Genomic DNA, 24,015 nt, shown 5'->3' on the forward strand with positions numbered 1-24,015 from the left:
TCAACAACTTAGACAACATCGACAACTTAAGACTCCAATACTTTGGAACGACAACTTGCAACTCTACAACTTAGACCAACACCTGCAACTTGATCAATATTCAACAGCAACAGAAACATCACAAGCAATTCACAACATATCAATATTAATGAAAAGCATCAACAACTTAAACATCGTACTTTTTCCACATAAGGCACATAAATATTTCACATAACCAACAACAGCAACATAGGCAGCACATAAACATATCAAGATATAACAATATCAAATGATAATCAACATCAACTTAAACATCTTATATAATTCACATAATGCATATACAATTATATCACATTACTAACAACATTAAATCACATTATATCAGACTCATAAAACATTAGTAATATTATAAACAACCTCCATTCCTACCCCAAGGATCAACTTATAACATCTCGTGCGACAAGGATCGCAAAACCCTAAACAAGGCTGTCTGGCAATGTGCAGCTCGCGAGGCGACCCACTTTACTCACTACGGCGAGTTCAGAAAAAGGCTGCTCGCCTTGGCGAGCTAAAACTGGGTGCTCTCGGGAACTTGACATTTTTCACCTAAAAATCTCATTTTTAACTTCTCCAGGTTCAATTTTCAATCTAAAAACTTGCCTAATCATTCTTATAAATATTAAGGCACTCAAAACCATCTAAAACTCAACCTCTAACATTAATTCACAAAATCAGGTTTCACTCACTGAACAACTCGCTATGGCGAGCAATAATTAAAATCACTCGCGAGGCGAAGGGTTTTACTCGCTAGGCGAGCGATGAACTTCATCACTCGCGAGGCGAAGGCTTCCACTCGCTATGGCGAGCGATGAATGTCAGCTCGGGCAGAATGCAGATTTTCTCCTAGAATCATCCAATCTCATGTTTCTAACCTTAAAACTGATTTCAATTATCATCCTATGGATTATCTAAGGTCTGTACACAATTTCTACATCAATTCAACAATTTTCTATCATCTAATCATCAATTCCTCACTTTTAACCCTAATTCTCAAATTCTAAAAACTCAACCTACAATCGTTTTAAATTCAATTTCAGAATCACATACTCAAGATTATTGAAGGTTAGTCCCACCCTTACCTTAATCAAAATCGATCAGCAGCCCTCTCTTGGTTCTTCTCTCCTCTTGTTCTTCCTTTTCTCCAAAATTGGTTGTACGAAATCCTCATTTTCTAATTCTAACTCTCCCCTTTATATAAATCTTTAACCTACTTATTTTCTCTTATTTCCAAATCTGTCCTCCAAGTCTCAATATTCTATTATAATATATATATATATATAATATAAAATATTTCTATAACAATTAACATATATTTTTACACCAAATAACATATATTTCGACACCAAATAAAATATATTTCCACACCAAATAACATATATTTTTACATCAAATAACATATATTTCTACACCAAATAACATATATTTTTACACCAAATAACATATATTTCTACACCTACTTATTTTCTCTTATTTCCAAATCTGTCCTCCAAGTCTCAATATTCTATTATAATATATATATATATATATAATATAAAATATTTCTATAACAATTAACATATATTTTTACACCAAATAACATATATTTCGACACCAAATAAAATATATTTCCACACCAAATAACATATATTTCTACACCAAATAACATATATTTTTACACCAAATAACATATATTTCTACACCAAATAACATATTTTTACACCAAATAACATATATATTATACTAATAAATATCAACATATAACATAACAAAATATCACTCATCAAAATAAATCGACTAAATTATAAAAAGATATCTAAACTCAATTAAATAAATAAATAATAAAATAGGGCGTTACGTTGATTGTCGGAACACCCTTTCTCATGTTTGGCCACTTTGCTTGATGCAGCTTTTAGAGCTGTCTGTCCTACGGTAAAAGGTCCTACGCCTAATCCAACAAGTGGCGAAACCCCAGTCAAGTCTACACAAACATATTTTCCACCTACCCATCCGTACACCATCACATTTGCAGGCATGAGTGTTGATCTTCTATCTAGTGGGTAGGAAGTTCACAGGCGCCTCCTTCTTCGCTGATATTTCCGCCTGTCTGAATATATCAAAAAGTACATCCCTAACAAAGTCATGTCTGTACTTAAAGTCGGGAAGCTCCTTACAATGAACGGCATGCTCCCCAGAAGAATCCACACACGTCTTACGATAAACAGGGCACACCTCATCAATAGGAAATAGTGGAATCATAAGGCGATATCTAAGGATATTATGATACTCCACTGGTGACATATGTTGACCTAACCCATCAATCGGGATACTTAGAAGAAAATCATGAGCATGTGCTGCTTGCAAACATCCAAAAATTATCTTCTATCTCGTGGTCATGTCAAACTTAACTTTCATATCATGAAAACTTTTTCTAAAAAGAACACTCGCCAAAACATGTCGTGCTTTAGGAGGGACGGTGTCATTGCTAGTAAAACTGCTAACATCAAAATTTTAAATCGTACCACGAAGACCATCCAAAGCATTTTCAAAATCCGAGTCCATGCCACATAACCCACTGTCTCTCAAAATATGATCTTGTAGCACCCCAAGATCGTGCCCTAGAAGCCACAAAAGTATATGATCAAAGTTTGACTTGAATTTCCGAGTTTTTGCAAATCTAACATCATCGTCGAGCTTCTCCCACTGACATCCTCATTGCCATTTATTTACCGTAATAAAAATCAATTTTTTTGTTTGGATACAACTAGGCTCTTAAAAGTCGTAGATTTTTTTTTTCAGTAGAGAATTTTACTAATCTTCTTACAAATAGATAGACTATAGAGTTTGGCTCACAAGTGCCATCATAGCACTCATTAATGTTTTTAAATAAAAAATTATTTATTCAAAAATTAACCTAATTAATTTTCTTTTTAACGCAGATTAAATTATTTATTTAAGCAGAAGTTTGCGTAGCGCGTGGTGGTTATTGTTACAGTAAAAAAAACGCTGAGGAAACACGTATCTTTAGTCGGCTCAAATGGCGTATCTCAGCTTGCGAAAGCCACGCCGTTTGCATACAAACGCGTGTGCACAATGCACTGTACTCTACCGAAACACTACTCCTCAAGGAAACGGTCGAAAAACAATAAAACCGACCGGTTAAACCGGTACCCAAAAAAGTTGCATTTGAGTTGAATTTAGCTTTCATTACATTAACATTTCATAGCCAACTATAGTAGCAGTCACCTAACCCAACCCCAGTCAAATTGTAACCTAGGTTGGGTTTATTTATAGTCACAAACTCACAAGAACTAAGCTTGCCTTTGAACTCCTTCACCATCAACATAACACAACTCTTTCTTTTTCTTCATCCCCACTTTCTCTGTTTGTTTCCTTCTTAGCGTATAAAAATTTGACAGTGTAATGATGTAGAAGAATAAAAAAAACAGACCAAAACAGTGTTGTAAAAAAAACATATTAATTAGTCACTACTACTTTGATTTGTTGTGTTGTGTGTGTTGGAAGTGTTTGATGGGTGAAGAGGAACAAGTGTTGAGAAAAAACAAACGTAGACACATGGGAGTTAATGGTGATAAGTGGTTGTATAGTAACTGCTTAAACAATTGTGCTAATTGGCGCTGTTTAAGATACCAAAACTCTCCTTTTAAGTGAACAACAAAAACATAATCTTTGTCTTCTAACCTTTTTTTCTCTTCAGATCTTTATTTTCTCGTACTAATCAAACTTAACAACCTTAATCTTATAATTAAAGTACTCATGAAGAGACTTGGAAGCTCTGATTCTTTAGGTGCTCTCATGACAATTTGTCCAACAACAGGTTAATTCATATTTCAGACTTTATTTTATTTTTGTGTTACATATTATTTCAGACATAATATTCATAGTGGGTGTTTGTTCTTTGTTGTCTTGTCTCAACATTTTTTACAATCTAGCATCTCATGTGTCTAGACCTTTAAAAAGTAATACTTTTTTTTCTTCATTATTTTATTTATCTTACTCCAATTTTTTATGCTTGATTCCTTCCTTTTTATTCACTATATTGCATTACAACTCATCATTTTTAGTTAAATTATGCTCATGTTTGTTATTATGGTGAATTTATATAAAAATACGGTGAGCCGGTCTGATTTTTTAAAGTTATACTTTGTAGCTTTTGTAAAATCACTTTGGACAAATCAACTATGATACAAAGCATTCAATGCATCTCAACTGAATTAGGCTTAATAATAACTGTTGCTATGTACTTATATGTGTAATTTAATTTGCATTGATATAGAAGAAGAGAGTCCAAGGAACAACCAAGTGTATGGAAGGGAATTTCAGTCCATGATGGAAGGACTAGATGAAGAAGGATGTGTTGATGAACCAGGGCAGAAGAAACGAAGACTAAGTGTGGATCAAGTTAAGGCTTTGGAGAAGAATTTTGAAGTTGAAAACAAGCTTGAACCAGATAGGAAAGTTAAGCTTGCTCAAGAGCTTGGTTTGCAACCAAGACAAGTTGCTGTTTGGTTTCAAAACCGTCGTGCTAGATGGAAGACCAAACAATTGGAAAGAGATTATGGTGTTCTCAAAGCCAATTATGATGCACTTAAACTTAATTGTGAGGATCTCCAACGTGACAAAGAAACCTTACTCAAAGAGGTATATAACTATACTCCTTTGGCTGTAAAATTCGATTAAGTACAATGATATGATAAAAGGTCGTGTTATCCGGTGTCCTTTAAGTATTTGATTACACAAATTCTAAGAAATTTTTACTATATTTGTTTCTTTCAACTAGTGTCGTAGAGGTACTAATGCCCCCTCAAACATCTAATATACCGAGGGCAGGTTCGAATATCTTTGCATATAATGTTGGAGAATTACGAGTTCGATTTTACACCTTAGCATATAAATGTATTTTACAATCTTTTACCATCTCAATTGTACCCAAGTATCTTTATAAAGTGTATAGTAAAGAATAATATAAAGAGTACTAAGAAATTTTAATTATGCTTATTTTGGCAGGTTAAGGAATTGAAATCAAGATTGCAAATACAAGAAGAAAACACAACTACTGAAAGCGATGTTTGTGTGAAAGAAGAGTTGATAACATTGCAAGAATCAGAAAACACAGCTTCTGATGAAACCGCCATTCTTAGATCCGATTCTAAGGACTTAAACAACGATTGTTTCAAAAATGGTGATGGAGTTGCTTCACTATTTCCTGCGGATTTCAAAGACGGTTCTTCAGATAGCGATTCAAGTGCAATCTTGAATGAAGAAAGCAACGCAGCAATTTCTTCATCTGGGGTTCTTCAAAATCACAACTTTTTGATGTCTCCTGGTTCTTCTTCCTTGAAGTTTAATTGTTCTGAATCGTCGTCACCGTCTTCTATGAGTAATTGCTTTCAGTTTCAGACGCAGTTTGTGAAGATGGAAGAGCATAATTTTCTTAGTGCTGATGAGACTTGTGATTTCTTCTCAGATGAACAACCACCAACGCTTCAATGGTATTGTTCAGAGGAGTGGAATTAAGAAAGAAAAAGACTTGTGATGAGTTTAATTTGAGAGGTGCGAATAGAAAAAATAAGACATTGTGCAACGGTGTATAGTTAAAAATCGATCCCTGTAAAAATGGATTAATGAATTGGAGAGAGATTGAGAGAGAAGTTGAAGAACGTGAGAGGGGGAGAAAGATCGCATGGTGTAGGGTCGGAGATGAAAGGTTGATGATGATTAAGACCGTGCGGGGAGGGGTTAATTTCTGAATAATAATGATTAGATCTTAATGAAAACTCTGTTGTAAAAATTTTGGAATTGGGTAGAAGATATTTACTATTCTAATGGTTCAACTCTATTTTCATTCTATCGGATTTTAGGAGTAGTAAACTTTTTTATATATTTAAAATAAAAATATCTTAGGATAATAATACTCCCTAGTAATATATTTCTGAATCATTTAGATCACATTGTTCAAAAACTACTCTCAATCTAGTAAGATCACATACCGTCTCTACAAGATTTTTCCAAAAATAAAGTTTCAATTTGAATACTTACTAGATTGAGAGTAGTGCTTGAACATTTTAGAGTGAAATTAATGTGGATCATTCAGTCACACAGAAAAAATGTGGATCACAATTCTTAATCTTAAGACTTAATTTTTTTTGAAGGATAATCTTAAGACTTAATTAGGAGTGATTTTGAAGATGACGAGGGTGTTGGTTGAATGTATCGAAGGACGACTTTGCTACTCTACGGAGAGGTGTTGTATCTACAACAACTCCAACACTGAAGTTATTGCATATTTTAAGAGTACATAAAGATTTAAAAAATTGAGAATTCACCTTAGGGTTACGATTATTTTATAGGTGACTTGTAAAGAACGTTTTGTCCAAAACGTTATTCATACAAATTGACATAAAACTTCTTCATTGAAAAGTCAAAATTATATTCATTTTAAAACAAAATTTCTTTACCTGAAGTTATATTTATTTTAGGATTTTGCTAACGAATGCTCTAAGAGTATTGTTTAATAATTCTATTAAAAAAAAAATTGAGGATTGACTTGATTAAAAAATTTAATATTTTAATCAATGCTCTAAATGTACCGGTTAATATTCCCCTTGCGGATTGAGTAATTTCTTCTTGCCTAATTTTTTATTAAGAGGAATGATATTTGTAGAATTAATTTTATACAATTTTTGTGACAACCATTTTTTCTTTATTCTTATTGGACAAGAATAATAAAGAGAAAGAAAAGGAGAGAGAATAAAAAAAACATGTGAGTATGAAAAAGAAGGTTATTTCAAAAGTAGTCAAAAAGTGGTTGTACAAGATATCATTTCTCTTTTATTAAAAAGGAAAGAATGGTGTATGTTTTAAATCTCGTGACGGATTTTAGGATTTGTTAGGGAAGAGGGATGATGATGATGCCTAGTGGCTACCTATAGATAAAGATGGTTATGGAACTTAGTTTGTCCTTTACTACCAATTTAGTTCAACTGATCACAAAGATAGCGGGGAGCATAGACGTCATCAAACGTGTTGTGTGTGGGAAGGGAACGGAATCTTCTTCACATATTCGAGCAGGTGATGAAGAAATTTTAATTGGGGAAGCTGAATTCAGCTGCATACTTTTCATGGAGGGTTATTGGTGTGGTGATTGGAGCATGACAAAAGCTGCATGTTTAAGATTATGAACGGACCCAGAAATTTTAGATAGTGCAGACAACCAATATTTATAATTTTAAATGTATAAATATACATTTTCTCAAAATAAAAAATATAAATATAGATCTAATGATTTTTTTTTCATTTTTAGTGTAAATGAAAATCAATAAATTGAGAAGAAAATCAAAGTTCCCAATTCTTAGGTGACAATGTGGTTGTTGCTTCTCTCACTGATTGAAAAATTTAAGGTGTCTCATTTTTGTTTTTTATTGAAATTTGGGTTCTCGTTATACAATTTGGTAAAACCGTAAAAGTAAAGTATTATTAATAATATCGTTATGAATTATCGCAGTGAAACCCAACCATAAAAATCTGCATGGTGCATTTTCAAGGCAAAAATACATAAGAAAAGATGACTACAACATTCATCCCCTCCAAAACAAAAGACGGTACCTAAGAAGGGAGTGAATCACCCGACGACAACATACCAATAAAATGCACATAAGAAGTCAGTAAAATGCACATAGGAAGTCTGTGATAAAAAAATTTCCATATACAAATACTTACCTAAGAAGGAGTCAAGTTTTTCAAATCAGGGCAAATGCCTTCTGCAAAAATAATTTGAAGTGTGACTAGTAATTTGATGTGTAACATATATTTAGTTTAGAGGGACTTCTTTTTTTGTTTAACTGTACTTTTGGATTCTTTATTTTACTAAGCTCACTAAAATAATTCCTCCTTTTCAAAAACAAACTTCATTGGTCACTTAAATATTTCATGTGCCCCTTGATATAAGACACCCTATAAAATATACGGATTTTAATAAAAATAGTTGTAAGAATAATTTTGTAAATAATGTTTGTTATATTTACATCATTGCCCCAAACATTTAATGATATTGATTATGAGAAAGTGAGAGGGATTATATTTTTAAAAGGAAATGTTAACGAGTGTCTCTAGTTATTGTTAAAGGACTTTAAATAGTAAGTTTTGTGAAATTATGAGTATTCAATACATTTGAATTTAAAGTGTTTGCATTTTTTTTAAAGAAGCATTTATAAACCTAGGATCCTTGTGTAATGTATAATTTGAAAATGGATTTTGCTAACGATTGCACATGGGACATTGTTTAAGGATCCTAAATTTAGAAATTACTATTCTTTAAAAAAATCAAACACTTTAAATCCCAATACAATGAATACTTGTATTTTCATAAAAACTTACTTTTTAAAGTCCTTAAACAATGACTCAAAACACTCGTTAGTATTTTTCTTTAAATTGTTTGTCTAACATGTACAATATTGCACATGTTAAAACAGCTAAAATTAACAATAATTTATTCAAAAGTTATATATTTATTTAATATAAAATGGGTACTAATACAAACTTAGTATTTTAAATTTCTAAACATTAAATTTACACATAATAAAAAAAAAACTATTTAGGTTAAAGTACTAATTAAGGACCGTTCTCGTGAGCATAGATCAATTAGCAGGGATATGCAGGTGCCGGGGTTCGAACCCCAAACACATCATTTATTCACCTTTAAAAAGGTGAATTCTAGCTCCTAAACTAGTTGGAAAAAAAATTACTAATTAAGGACCGAAGAACTTGTGCTTTCGAGTGTTTGTAGGTACCTGAACTAATATCTCCACACAAACCAGCATTTTTTTTTAGTCAAGTAGCTTAGTCGCTAGAGCTCACACAATTTAATTATGGAGAAGTGGAGTGTATGAGGTTTGAACCTCGGCCTCTGCATATAATATGCAATATCTCTACCAACTGAGCTAAGCTCGTAGAGATACATAAACCAACATTTTAATCACCTCAGATAATATAGAGTAGTGATATTTGAACATCTATTTGAAATAACCTTTGTGACAACCTCTTTTTTCTCTCTTTTCATTGGTCAAAAACAATGGAGAGAGAAAAAGGAATAGAAAGAATAAAAGTATAATGTGAGTATGTGAGAGAAAGTTGTCACAAAGTGCTTGTACAAATATCATTTCTCGATAATATATATATATATATATATATATATATGTATGTATGGGGTACTTAAAACAAAATTGCATTTGTATTGTGAATGAACAACTTTATCATCAAAGCTCGCTTGCATTGCAAATGCAACAGAGCAGATTTGCACATGGCAGCCCTTTCTCTCTTTCTGATATTCTGCAGTCAGCACGCATTCGAGTCGAGTACGTGTTCTGTTTCTTTAAAACCCATTCATTGTACACGTGTACGGCTATGGATCTGGTCCACCAGCCTTTCCATGTGGTCCTTCTTCATGAGTACAACTGCGTATTCACTGCACCTTATTCACAAACACATTTAATTACTACCCCCTCAGATTGTTTTATTTTAAGTATTTATTTTAGAGTGAATCCTCACCTTCGTCCTTGAATTTTTACGGGTCGGTCAAATTCATCCCTTAATTATGTGAAATATCAATCTAATCTCTGAATTTGTTAAATGTCAATCAAGTTAGTCCTTCTGTTCAAACGGAGCATTAATGGGACTGACGTGACCGTTAACCTCTCACATGTCAGACGTCACGTTGGCAGGGACTAATTTGGCCGATAAAAACAAACATTTCAAAGGACTAAACTGATTGATTTGCAGAAAATGTTTTGGCTTTCTTTCCAAACGGCTCTTTTCTTCCCCAACGGCTCTTTATTCCCCAATTGTATAAAATTGTAACCCTAATTGCACAATCTTCAATCTACACTCCAAAATCACCAAAATTTCCTCCACTAATAAGTGGTTCAGTTCTTCCCCAATTCAAAATCTTCAAACCTTAACTTTTTCGCATTGAATTTGAAAGTCAAAATCCTCAAAAAGTTTTGAAGCAAAAATGATGGGGGGTGGGAATATGGGAAAAAACAGTTATGAAAGTCGAGCTTCATCTTCAAGCTCCAAGTTTAATGGTGATGTGAGAAAAGAGGTTGAAGATGATTGAGGAATTGTAACCTTTATGTAATAATATTTTCATCAAATCAGTCCCTGAATTATTGCTCTATTCATCAAATAGATTCATACGTTATATTAAAAACCATCAAATAACCCCCTGAATTGTTTAATCAGATATCAAATTGATCCTTAAAGGATATGTGTACAAAATAAACTAAAAAGGTCAGAACACAAAAATTGAAACTGAAATATTACATAAGCAAAAGTCATATGTACACAGAAACTTGATAAACTATAGGAAATGTGTTACCTTTAACCACAACCGAACACAAAAACTTCACAGACGTGAGAATCGCCAGAGATGATGATGATTTTGGAGGGGTGAGAATGAAGAAAGTTTTAGCGGGAAGGAGAAGAGTCAAGGCCATTTTTTATGCTTATGAGTGAAATGTGAAGGAGGTATGGGTAATGCATGGGCAAAATGGGAAAGCATGAAAAAAATAATCAGAAAAGTGAAAATTTGACTTTTTCCAATTGAATCAAATTAGTCCTTGAACACGTGGCTTCCTTCTTGCCACGTGTATAAGACAACACAACATACAGGACGACAGATCAACATGACTAACAGCGCACTTGGACGGAGGGACCTTTTTGATGGATGTCTGAAAAATTCAGGGACTAAGTTGATATTTCGCATAATTGAAGAATGAATTTGACCGACGCGTGAAAATTCAAGGACGAATTTGATGGTTCACTCATTTATTTTATCAAATTATTTCCCTCTCTTTTTTTGGTACAAAATTATTTCTCATTTTACAAAACCAAAATACTATCCCCGATTCCATTCATAAGAAAATAGTTTGTTTTCAAAATATTTATAATTTAGATTTAAATTCAAAAAAAAAAAACTGGCCTTCTAAAAGTAAACTTATTCAGAAAAAGTTTCAACCAAAAAATACTTAACTAATGTTTGAAATGTGTTCTTTAGGGTGAAGTGTTGTATAAACTTTTTTGCAAGATGGCGTGGAAGATAACGGAGATTGGAATCTCGACCCATGCAAATGTTAAACATTAGGTGATATGTATCACATTTTGTTTAATGCAAAGCAGGTTAATTGATCTGACATCTCAAATGTGATGTTGTTTTGAACAAAGCTCTCCCTTTAAAGGTTTTTTTTTATTTGTTTGACGGTTGTTGCATGATAGGATATCAACGAAGGAATATTTAATTCACCGTAGAATTATATTGTCTAGTTCTAACCTGTATTCATATGGTTGTGGGTTGGGAAAATTGTCAATCATCTGTTGTTGGGTTGTACATTTTATAGGAATATCTAGTCACTTATTTGACGATGGTTATATATCCACGCAGTGGGTTTGTCGCATCTTTCTGATCACCTCATTAGATTTGAAAATTTAAGAGGTGACTATAAAAAAATCTAGGTTTATGTTAAAACGATTTGGTTGTCTTGTGTCTAGGTTATTTTAAAGGGTATAAATTTCGTATTTTTCAACAAAACGAGTCTTCGATGCACCATTTAATTGACAAAGTGAAGTTATCGCAACTTTTGGGGTTGAAAGTGAAAAAATGAAAATTTATCTTTTGATCATCGGTGTTTGGGTTTTGTCACCTAGTGATGACATATCATCTTACCTTATTTTTAACATTTTTTTCAGTCTATTTTAGTAGGTTTTACCAGCAAACTAGATGAGTATTAGAGCAATTGCCTATGGTTTCGGGACATTTGTAATGTTTTCTATATTTGAGTCTATAATTCTATTCTTCCCAAAGCATAGCAATTTTAGAGGGTTCCTGAAGTAAATCACGAAGAATCAAGCAAATCAGGCAAATCAAGACCTCTGAAGATTATTATGCTTTGGGAAGATGAAGAATGAAGATTCAAGAGGCCTAAGAAGACTTTACTCATGGAGGAATTTTGTTCCCAATGTCCAAGACAACTTAACCATGAAGAAAACACCTCAACATGCAAAGATTACATGAAAACATAAAGTAACGCACTAAAGCGCCTGGCGCACAAAACGAAGCGCCTAGGCGAATGAAAGTAAAAGCCTAAAGCGCCTGGCACATGCATTGGGGCGCCTAGCACATGAAAGCTCCAGGCGCATGACTCTAGGCGCCACGCGCCTGTGACTTGCGAAAAAAGTCGCTTTTTGTGACTTTTTCGCCCCTGAAAGCTCGTGATTTTAGTCCAAGTTAGGTGGAAATTTTTCCTATAAATACCAGTCTTCCTCATTCATAATTTATCGTTCAGAACTAGAGCAGTTCAAGAGGAATTCTAGGAGCCAAGGAGGAGTTATATCTTCTTCTATCTTTTCTAGGGTATGCTTTTATCTTTTAGTATTTTTATCTTAGTTATCATGTGTAACTAGATATCTATAGGTTAAGGTTCCAAGATGAACCTTTGTTTACTTTTGTTGGATAATTATTTAATTTAACGTCGTTTATATTTTAATTTATTTTTTGTTCGCTATTAAGTTTTATTTAGAATTTATTTATTTCGTCGAGGTGCAACCGGCGATTAGATACTTAGGTTGTGATAGAGCTTACCATTGTTATTACTATCTGGAAACTTATATCTCGATGTTTATTTCCTTGTAGTAGTAACTATCTCTTTAGGAAGTAAGTAATTAGTAAACTAGAGAAAGATATTGAAAGAGAGTTGACCCCATCAGTAAGTATTTAGGAGGTGACATTACTAATATTGAGTAAAACTTGTTGAACCTATGATGTAACTAGTTTAGTAATTAGGGAAACAAGCACCGAGGGAAATAAACATAAGTAAGACTATTGTCCTCGACCTCTAGATAGGATACACACTGATATGGTTGTTCGTTTGTAGAACTACTTAGGGGGAAGGAGAGTGTGCTACAAGTGTCTTAAGATTCATGGATGAGGTTAACCTAATGGAACATTGACACTTCATAGCCTTTGAAAAAACTGGAACACCAATTTAAGTTTGTGGTCAGTTACCTTTGAATTAACAAGATCTCGCACGTAAAGATCATCGTGCGATCAACAGGTGCAGTTAGCAATCAGAGGGATAGACGTAAATCAACTGAAATAATATAGACCTCATACGTAAGGATCATCGTGCGACTACAACTTAACAACCGATTAGAATGTCTCAACGATCTCATCACTTATATTGAAGAGAAATAGAGACAAAATCATTGAACACAACGTTACCCAAGTGTAACTCTAAAATATCTCGTAATTTGTTCTTGAAAAATCAAATATTGAAATTAAATTAAAAAATATTTATGTTATAAAAATAGAATTGGACGATAGTCCTCCGTCATGGATGCGGGTCCTACGCGCCCCTAGGTTTGATTCCTGTATTCGTAGAGCCATGTGATGTGGGTCCCTCCCATACTGCAAAGAACATGTCAATTTCAAAGGTCACCGTCACGTAAAAATTGCAAGAAAGCTGGGAGAGCTGGACGACGAGAATGTGAACAGTCCTTCTTCTTTAGAACAAGCTCCATTGCTGACAGCTCATCTGCCTAATATAAACATGCCACCTTTCAAGGACAAAGATTTTTGTTTTATTTGTCTTTCTTCTTTTCTAAACAAAAGTTGAAGAAATTAATTAATTAATTAATTAAAGATGATACTCCACCACCAATAACTATTTTATAAGGTCCTTATTCTTACTAAACAAGTGCTTATGTGTGGTCCTTCTTCCTTACAACTTTATAATCATGAGATTGTTGATAACGGGAATCTTAATCCTTTTAAAGCAAACCTCTTATGCTTGTCAATTGAACTACACTAACTAAATTAGGAGATAGATGACCATAAACGTATATGCGTGCTTGTTTGGTCATAGGGTGGAAACGTGAGTTTAACCAAAGCTAGAAGAAATTCTTGCTTCTTAAAATCACGGTGGCTTTTGTAATTGTCTTACCCATGCCATTTATTTTTGGATTAAATATGTTTTTGATTCCTATAAATATGTCAATTTTTTATTTTAGTCTCTCTAAAATTTTCCTTCAACTTTTAGTCCTATAAAATTTTCAATCTTCATTTTTGGTCTCTCTTTTAAAGTAAACTCATATGTATAATTCATATTTTTTAATAAAAATTTTCAGAAAAATTCAAAATATTATAAAAATCACTCCAAAAAACAAATTAGAATTTTTTAACAAAATATGAATTTAATATGAATTTTTATATTTTTTACGGTTAAAAATTCATATTTAATTTGTGTTTTGTTAAAAAATTCTAATTTTTTTTAGAATATTTTACACATTTCTTCACAATTTCATTAAAAAATACAAAAAATAAATTAAAAACAGGGGTTAAAAGTAGTGATTGAAAATTTTATAAGGACTAAAAGTTGAAGGAAAATTTTAGAGGGACTAAAACGAAAATTGACATATTTATAAGGACCAAAAACATATTTAACATTTATTTTTTTAGGAGATCTTACAAATGCCTATTATTAACATATGAAATGAGAAGTTGATTAAGACAATTTTCCATCCAAATATAGCCTTAAAAGTTTCTATTGTCTTGCTAACTGATGCTTTGGGATACTGACTAAGAAATTCAAAAATATAATTTTTGTCTTAAAAATATAAGTTGTATCTACTTTTGATTATGTTATAATTAAACAACTTTTTAATAAAAACTTGTTTCTTTTGATTGTTTAACCAATGACTCATAGAACACTATGTAACATTGTTTTAAAAGTTATTTGTATCCCTAATTGCGAAGAGGTAATTCATGATCTTAAAATTTGAAAAGCAACTGTTTTAGAAAATTATTTTATTTTAAATTTGGGTATCACTTATTGATTAATAATATAATTGATAATAATAAATTGAAAGCTTCAACGGTTGAGGAAAACTATCCCTAAAAAAATTGAGGAAAACTAGTTTTTGTATGTACATTCGTGATCACTGTGGTAATTTTGTTCAATGAAGAACAACTTGAGTCTCATGTTGCTTATCTACTTTTTGAAGTTGAAGCTATGATTCTTCTTGAAGCTCTCTAATGAGTGAGAAAATTAGGGCTACAAAATATCGTTTTTGAGTTAGATAGTCAAAATATCGTTCTTGATCATGTCTCTGAATTTGACGCTATATTTAATTTTGGCAAGCTCCTCCTTAGTTCTTTTTAAAAATTATATAGTCGTAATTTTGTCAAGAGTTGGCAAATGGTGTAGCTTACTATTTAGCAAGGGATACAGCATTTATAGTTAATCTCAATAATTTTTATCATCCACCACTTTGTCCCCGTTGATTTTGAGAGAAACAATGTTGCTCTATACTAGATCGGACGATTAAGATGAGTAACTTTGTGAGCAATTTTATTTTTTGGTTAAATAGTTTAGCGATTAGAGAAATTCATGTGAATAAATGGGGTGTTTAGGGTTTGAATCCCGACCTTTATTTATAATATGCATTATTTCTTACCAAGTGAGCGAAACTTACAAAGACCTATATGAGTAATTTAAAATCCGACTAAAATGAAAATTGTCCCCAAGAAGGGGGAATAAATAGCGAGTTTTATAATTCCGCATATTTGCAAGTGGTTGCATATAATAGAGCAACAGTACTATCTTCCCATAATGTATCATTTAACTAGTATAATCTTGTCCATAGGCCATAGTTTAGCACTAATCTATATTTGCGGCTTCCTTCTCCCACTTCAGGTGCTTCCCGTTGGTTCGCTTTTGCTATATTTTATATATATTCTTTAATAAATAATCATCGTTTGATTCTCCATTTTTAAATCTCTCTTTTGCTAAACCTCTCAATTTTACATAATAAATTATTATGACCATTATTTGTATCACTTTTCCTCTTTATTTGGGGGTATCTGAGGCAGCTTACACATTAGGTAGCATGTTCCACTTTCCCCTCACAAACAAAACCATGTTAATCTTTCTAGCGGCGGCACTTCATTTTTTATGCACAAAACGAAAGCAATCCTGCAGCATTTTTTACTCTATAACTTGTAAGACAAGTTTATAACTTACCGCGGATACTTTATATTATAAATTTATAAGTTCATACGACTAAGCGTTTATGTATATATATAAGCTAAATTGTTTTTGTACATGCTCTAAATTGTTTTTATAAGTTATATTAAAGAATTTAAGAAAATAAGCTGATATTTTAATTATCATAAATTTTTTTCCGAAGTTCTTTCAAACATGCTCGCAAAATTTATATCCGTAGATAAACTCAAATTAATCAATCCAAATAGACCCTGAAAAATACATTTGTTTGATAACAATTTCTCATACAAACTCATAGTTTTTTTTTTTCTTTCTAAAAAAGACTCATCTAATTTCATGATCAATAATGTTAGCAATACAATGGAGAATATGATCAAAATGATGGGATTAGTCATAAACATGGTACTTTTGCAATGTTATGAGTTGTTATATTAGTTTGTCTTCGAATAAAAATAACCTCTTAGTTTTTATTGGTAGCTAAATTGATCTACATTTAGAAATAATGACTCCAAACACATATGGAAAGGTCTTCTTTATTAGATTTGATACTATGAGCCATAACCTGTGTATCAACTTCAAACATAATCAATCCGATCGAGATTAAAACTCTTGGGCCATTGAAGAGTCGTGAGCAGCCCCATGGCACCTGCCCAAACCTCGAACCTCCATGGCTTCCAGCACATCTTTGCAGCCTTAAACTCTCTATTATCACCTCTAAATTTAATAGAAGCCCCAACTATCATTGTTTAGAAAAGACGCATCTATGTTAATTTTATTAGTGCTTGTTGGTAGTTTCTTCCGAGAAGATTCAACAACAGCTTGCACTAGGTGAGAATTTGCGACTATCTGAAATATATTCTCAAGAATAAATATAAAAACTTGAAACAAATTATATTTGTATTACGTACACTCATTTATATATATGTATGTTATTCACAACTATATGTGGTCTCTTCAATATCAATGGTTAACTCACAACAACGATATTTGTATTTCATATCGTACAAAGTGGATCACTAATACATACTCATAATACGGACTTTTATACTATCTATTGTAAGTGTACATTTAATAATTTTGTCTCGATCTCTTTTTTTATCACATGTATCACATCAATTTTTTTTTATCTTTTATCTCTCAAGATTTATACATGTTGTTTATCAAACCTTTTATTTAAAAAGTGATATGCAAAGAAGGTGGCATTTCACATGGGAAAGGTTAATCCTTTCCCACCATGAAACAATTAATTTTTATGGTGAGATTAAAGAGGAACACTGATCTTACTATAGTCTAACCACACTATATTATTTTATTTGTCTTCAACCTCTCATCCATGATAACAACCCAAAGAATTCTTTCAACTTCACTCAAAATTCTTCCAAGTCACTGAACTTTTGGTGCAACCCAGAAAAAAAAAATCTCAATATGAGGAATTTGGGTGCAAACTAATTTGAAACATCATGAGAAGGTGAAGGGAGTTTTGGTTTCTCAGTGTAATGGTGCTGATTTTTTTTTTTTTTTTATGGGTTATTTTCATGGTATTTTGTTGCTAGAAATCACTAAGCTTGAAGAAGAATTGCATGTCGAAAGTTCTATCTTTGTCTTTGCAACTTTAGTTAGTTGCAAAATTAAAACCCAATAGATTCCATCATTATAATCTCGCATAAAATTCAAATGGGTTCATTGTTTTGGTCGATGAAATTGGAAAAGAAGGAATTTTTAAAAAAAGTGATAGGGTGAAAGAATTAATATACCTAGGAGGATAGTTGCAGGGTGAAAGAATTTTGATTGGTGAGTTTGGAAGAATTGTTATCATGGATGAGATGTTTTTTTGAAAGAATCATGGATGAGAGGTTGAAGACAACTAAAATAATATAGTGTAGTTAAACTATAGTAAAATCAGTGTTCCTCTTTAATCTCACCATAAAAATTAATTGTCCTATGGTGGGAAAGGATTAACCTTTCCCATGTGAACACACACCATGCAAATATTTTCGAAACTATACTGTAATCTTTTAATTGCTACACAAAACTTTCAAGATATTCCTCTAGAAAAAAAAAAAAAAAAAACTTATGAGATATTTTCCACCTTAATGGGTATGCGACCACCGTGGGAAAGAAAAACAAGTACAATTATACAAAGTCAACTAATATGAACAAGAGGTTATCAATTAGTACTACGAACTAGATGAGGTGAAGATTAATCAACACTGAATATTGTTGAAACTTGAAAAGCAAAATGAAGAGATAGGAGACACGAATTACAAGGTGTGAAAACGACCATGGCTATAATAGAAAAGGAAGAATGAGAGAGACCTCACAGTTAATGACAAAAAAACTGGGGACTACTAATTTTGGGATTGTGATTGTCCCACTCTTTTTATATACTTTCTCCGATCCTTTTTATTATAAACAAAAGTGAGAATTTTTTTGATCCTTTTTATTAGAAGATTGATCAAGTTTCAAATATATTTGAAGTTAAATTTCGTTTGTGCCCTTATTGATTATGAGAGAGAATATTAAAAATAAGTAAGTTGATGGAATAAAGAGTAATTAATTTAAATGTATTCATATAATTTTTTTTAAATGTAGAAATGTATTAAATGAAGATGACTATTTTTAATGTATTTTCTTGATGTTGATGTTTTATGTCTTTTGTTTCTTGTATAAAGGATAGAAGGGAGTACCACTTTGGCCATTCACATTTTCTTCACGTTTAAGGGGACTTCATTTTGATTGTGGACCACTACTCCAACACTTTTGGTGATAAGTAACGATTAGCTTAAAGTTAGTAGTAGTATCACAAATCACAGTGATCATTTTCTTGTGATAACTTGGATGGATGTAGTAGTAGTTTTTTGGATGACAAAATAGGACTCATATCGATTAAATATTTGCAATAAATACTCACAACAGATAGTGTTAAAATGTGTATTATGAGTATGAATGATAGAGAGCACAAGACTCTTGAAGTAAACCATTTAATAAGAAGTTAAATTAGCTCACATAAATTGATATTAGAGGAAGTTGAATTTAAGATTTTGAGAAGTAGTATACTCTCATATCTCAAACCAGTACCAGATCAACTTAAGTGAATTTTTTTTATCCTATCTAGTTACTACTATTACCTTATAAGAGAACAATTATCATGTTGGTAACACGAGAGATACAGAGAAAAAAAATATTTGATCTAAATAATTTTGTTTCACTTTTTTTATCTAGCTTAATACGAGAAAATCCGAGATAAGTAAATGTAAATTTATTTGTATGTGTTTTTTGTGTTTTAAAGTTTTTTCTAATATTGTATTGAGACAGCATCCTCTAACACTAAATTTATTTTATTTTAAATAAGGAAAATTAGATTATTTCCCCTCCATTTTTTAGGGGGTATTTCCCCTCAATTTATGAATAAATGTTTTAAGGCTAATAATTAATCTTCCACTTCAGTTTATTAATTTATTTATAGCTAATTTTTGAACTGTTCTAGACTTATGCCATTGTGCCATCACTGTTTCAATGTAGAAATATTTCCTTTGTTTTGATTTTCAATATTTTAAGGCAATTTGTAAAAGTTATCTTGATATTTCTATTTCCGTTTTTAAAAATAAAGAAAGTGACAGTGACACCCATTTCAAACCTTTTTGAAAAATTGGAGTTTAGTACATGTCTTGCATCGTCAGTGGGGACCTGCAGTTGAAAAAATCAATGCCCAAATGTTATATTATAGTAAATTCTATATTTTATTGTGTATACTGTATATTGATATTTATTTATGAAATTATAAGAAATTTGTTAGTATTAAATCTCACTTACGTCCACATCCAACCATCCATTCCTAATCCAAGTTTCATTGCTTCTGCGTGATGCTGAAATACCATCCAAGCTGAGCTAGGGGATGCTTATATGGCTCGGCTAGTTAATTGAGCTTCAAGTCTAATAAGGTGATTTTTTTTTCTTTTAATAGATTGTTTTCTAAAGTTGTTTGTTTTGACTTTAGTCTACATTATCCATATCTCTCTTAATCGAATCCTCTTCTATCTAAATAATTTATTTTAATTTTTTTTGTGAAGTAATCTAGTGGTTAGAGTTCACACAATTAAATTGTGGAGAAATGGAGTGTCCGGGGTTCGAACCCTGACTTCTGCATATAATATGCAATATCCCTACCAATTGAGCTAAACTCACAGAGATAATTTATTTTAATTATTCATTCATAATTTTTACTTATCTAAAATACACTAATGTTACTAAATACAATATCACTTAAGTGAAACATGTTAGTTTTGAGAATAATACCGAAGGGTAAAACTAACTTCAAAAAAGCGGGAGTAATATAAGAACAAATTCTTTTCATTTGTAAGTTATGATTGAAAGCACAATAAAGTAAAAGAGTTTTTTTTTTACTTGGTCTACGCTGATGTGATACCCTAAGTAAGGTGCCACTTGTTATTTTTTTAATAAAAAAATTGGTTTTGGAGGACCAAAATTGCTACAGTTGCAAAATTTAGGGGACAATTTAATAGTTTTTTCTTAAGAGGTCAAAATCACAACTTCGTAAAAATTAAGGGCGAAATCTACTATTAAATCTTAATTTTACTTGCTGATAGGAAGATATAAGACTCTTAAAGTGAACAATTATACCAATACATATTTTTTTTGAAAATATTGTTACCTTTGTTAATCGCATTTCCATTTAAAAGAAAAGGCTAAAATATGGTTTTGGTCCCTGCAAATATGCCTCGTTTTGGTTTTAGTCCCTGCAAAAATATTTTGTTGTTTTTGGTCCCTGCAAAATATTTTGTTTTTGGAAATAGTCCCTGCAGGGACTATTTCCAAAAACAAAATATTTTGCAGGGACTATTTCTCTAATAAATGGTTAAGTCATCATGTGACACGTGTGCAAATTATCACAAAAGTGGAGCCAGGGACCAAAACCAAAATGAGACATATTTGCAGGGACCAAAAACAACAAATTTTTTTTGCAGGGACTAAAACCAAAACGAAGCATATTTGCAGGGACCAAAACCATATTTTAGCCAAAAGAAAATAAAAAAAAACATACCAGAACAATTGACGCAGAAGATGCAAACAAAATTGCCTTCGTATTTGTTCCATGCACATTGCAAGAAAAATGTCATTTCAATTGGTTTATTGTTTTATGGAGTTTAGATGCTGGGATGGAGCTCGAAGGGAGATCAGTAGAGGCGGAGTCCTTCCAAGTCCAGTAGTATGTTATATTATTTTAGTCTTTATATTTATGTTTTTGTGTACTTTATAAGATATCGTCGTATACTCTCTATTTTTGCTCGATAAATTGAGTCATTTTTTTGACCAAACAATCTATTGAGTTATACACTTAATTTATTTATTTTATTTTTTTGTTGAATAAAATAAGCTAAATGTTCAAAGAAAATTAAAAACCCTTACGAAAAGAGTACAAGTTTAATCCCCAAATATGAGCAAAGATAGGATATTCATAACTAAATAAAACATAATTAAAGGAAAAGATTGACTAAGACCATATTTGACAGGGCCAACCACTTAATTAAATTAACAAGAAATATGTTCACAACGAAAACCATACGACAAAGAATATCACATTAATATGAGACAATAAATGATGAAAACACGTAAAACACTCTCATCATCATCTCATCAATCATTTTAATGGACAAGAGAGAATCACTTTGTACAGTGACTGAATGTTGAAATTGGGGCCTAACTCAACCCCATAAAACCAGTTTGTAAGGTGGGGATTGTCTCCTCTTTACATACTCTTCTCAAAAGTCTTATCTATTCGATGTGGGACTTGAGTTTTTCCCAATTCACCCCCTCACGCCTAGCACTCTTTTGTAACGATGAGTTAGGCCGCTAATTTTAACATGGTATCAGTGCTTGTCAAATTTAAGGGTCACCTAAACCTATTCACGCACCAAGCTCAAAAGAGTTAGTTCAAAGACAAACGATATCATTGATAATGAATTGACACACGTGTGGATATTTAGATTGTTTAAGTAAATGGTTGTTCAATCTTCGACTTTTAAAAAAATTAATTTGAAGGAGAAAATTCATCTTATGTGTCCAACAAATTCTATATTCACATCTAAATAGGGTAAAAGTAAGGATAAAAAACACTTTGATTTTGCACATGTACAAATCCTCTTGTCTTATATTCTCTTCAGCGTTTTCAACCAAACATGTGCACTTTTGCTCATGTGTCGGCAATTTTATTTAATTTTGTTGTGATCAAAATCTTGTTCTCTCTGAAATTAATCTGTTCAAACCTCTTGTCTCTTCTTTATTCCAGACTAGATGGTGACGGGCAACTACTGGTATGAATTATTAATGTAATAAACTATGGAAGAAAATCTGTTCAGAAAGCATAAAATCTTGTATTCTATTCTCGTTGCAATATAAAATTACTGTCAAAATTCAAATATTGTACTCTAGGTTTCATTCCTATTTATATTCAGACATACATTAAATTGATCGCAACCAATATGAAGTTGCCATTTGAAAAACAGAAATGCTATTTGGACTTCAACACTATATTTCATTCCTATTTATTTTCAGACATATATTAAATTGATCGCAACCAATATGAAGTTGACATTTAAGAAGCAGAAACGCTATTTGGATTTTTCTTTTTATTTAGTTTAAGTGGCATGTAAATAAATTATATTTCCACTTATCTCGTAAGCTTAAATCAGTGGTAGAGATATTGCATAATATATGCAATGGTTGAGGTTCGAACCTCGAACGTCTTATTTATTTATTGAGAATTTCTAACCATTAGACTACATGATAAAAAAATTATAATACAACTTGTGTTCGTATTAGTAAAGTTGATGAATTGTTCACATGTTTATAATAATCTTGTGCGACTATTCATCAGTTTAGCGCAAAGCTAGCACCTCGAGTATTGTACTTGAAGTGAGTGCAATATTAAAACTAGAGTTTAATATCTAATTAGGTCATGCCTTGGAAATGATTCAAAGGTGGTGTTTATAGCTTTTTTGGCCTCTTATTCCGCGACTTACTCCCTAAGTCACTTAAGATAGGGAAAACACACATATCTCCCTATACCCGAATATTTCGGCCGAATGTTTAGCCTTAATGTTTGAGTTTTGCGGTTTCAGAGGATATATAAGGAAAGAGGGGCGCCTTAATGCATGTAGGTGGCGCTCTTGCTAAGGGCTAGCATGACCTTATGTGAATATTGGCATTCCACAGCCCCCAAGCATGAGTACTGGTCAAGGGCGAAGTAGTTTGTATTAATTTTGACGGTCCACAGTCTATCAAGCACAAGTCCTAGTTAAGGGCGAAATGGTTTATATTAATACTGACAATCCACAACCTTCCAAGTACAAGTCCTAATTAAGGGCGAAGTGGTTTGAATTAATATTGGCAGTCCAAGTACTATTTAGAATTCAACACCACATTTAGTTTGGAAAAAAGAATTTGAAATCATAATGAAAATTAGAAACAAAAAAAAAAAAAAAAAAAGGTAAAATTGGTCGCTCTTAAAATTAAATTTGGTAGTATTAGTGGTTTGGTTGTTAAGACATTTTATATAGTTTTGGAGTTTAAATTGAGATCTCTACACTTTCCTCTCCGGTGAAAATTAAGAAAAATGATATTTATATAATTATTGTGACAAAATTTAGACCACTCTCTCTTTCATACTCTCATTTAATTGTTGGTGATTTGATCACATAATTTCTTTAATGAATGACCGAAACAATATAACTTAGTTGAATCTTGGAATCTTAGCGGGTTTGATCCTTGTCTAGCCTACTACATATATAAATATCCTGATTTTACTTCCTAAAAAATTGTGATTCTAGAATTTATTTATTTAATACTATTTTACGTTTATGTGGATTACATAGTTTTTACTTCATTTGAAAGTATGGAAATTACA

The 24,015-nt window shown here is 31.9% G+C and overlaps 1 protein-coding gene across 1 annotated transcript; it reads left to right on the plus strand.

Moving 5' to 3' along the window:
- Positions 1–3,317: 3,317 nt before the first annotated feature.
- LOC25501864 (homeobox-leucine zipper protein ATHB-6) lies at positions 3,318–5,884 on the plus strand. The gene is made up of 3 exons (XM_013591301.3): positions 3,318–3,853; positions 4,313–4,677; positions 5,044–5,884. Exons 1-3 carry the CDS (start codon positions 3,793–3,795, stop codon positions 5,551–5,553), a joined length of 936 nt encoding a protein of 311 aa, XP_013446755.1. The 5' UTR covers positions 3,318–3,792; the 3' UTR covers positions 5,554–5,884.
- The last annotated feature ends 18,131 nt before the right edge of the window (positions 5,885–24,015 follow it).

The sequence above is a fragment of the Medicago truncatula genome, chromosome 8 (assembly GCF_003473485.1).
Source record: "Medicago truncatula cultivar Jemalong A17 chromosome 8, MtrunA17r5.0-ANR, whole genome shotgun sequence".
Taxonomy (NCBI): domain Eukaryota; kingdom Viridiplantae; phylum Streptophyta; class Magnoliopsida; order Fabales; family Fabaceae; genus Medicago; species Medicago truncatula.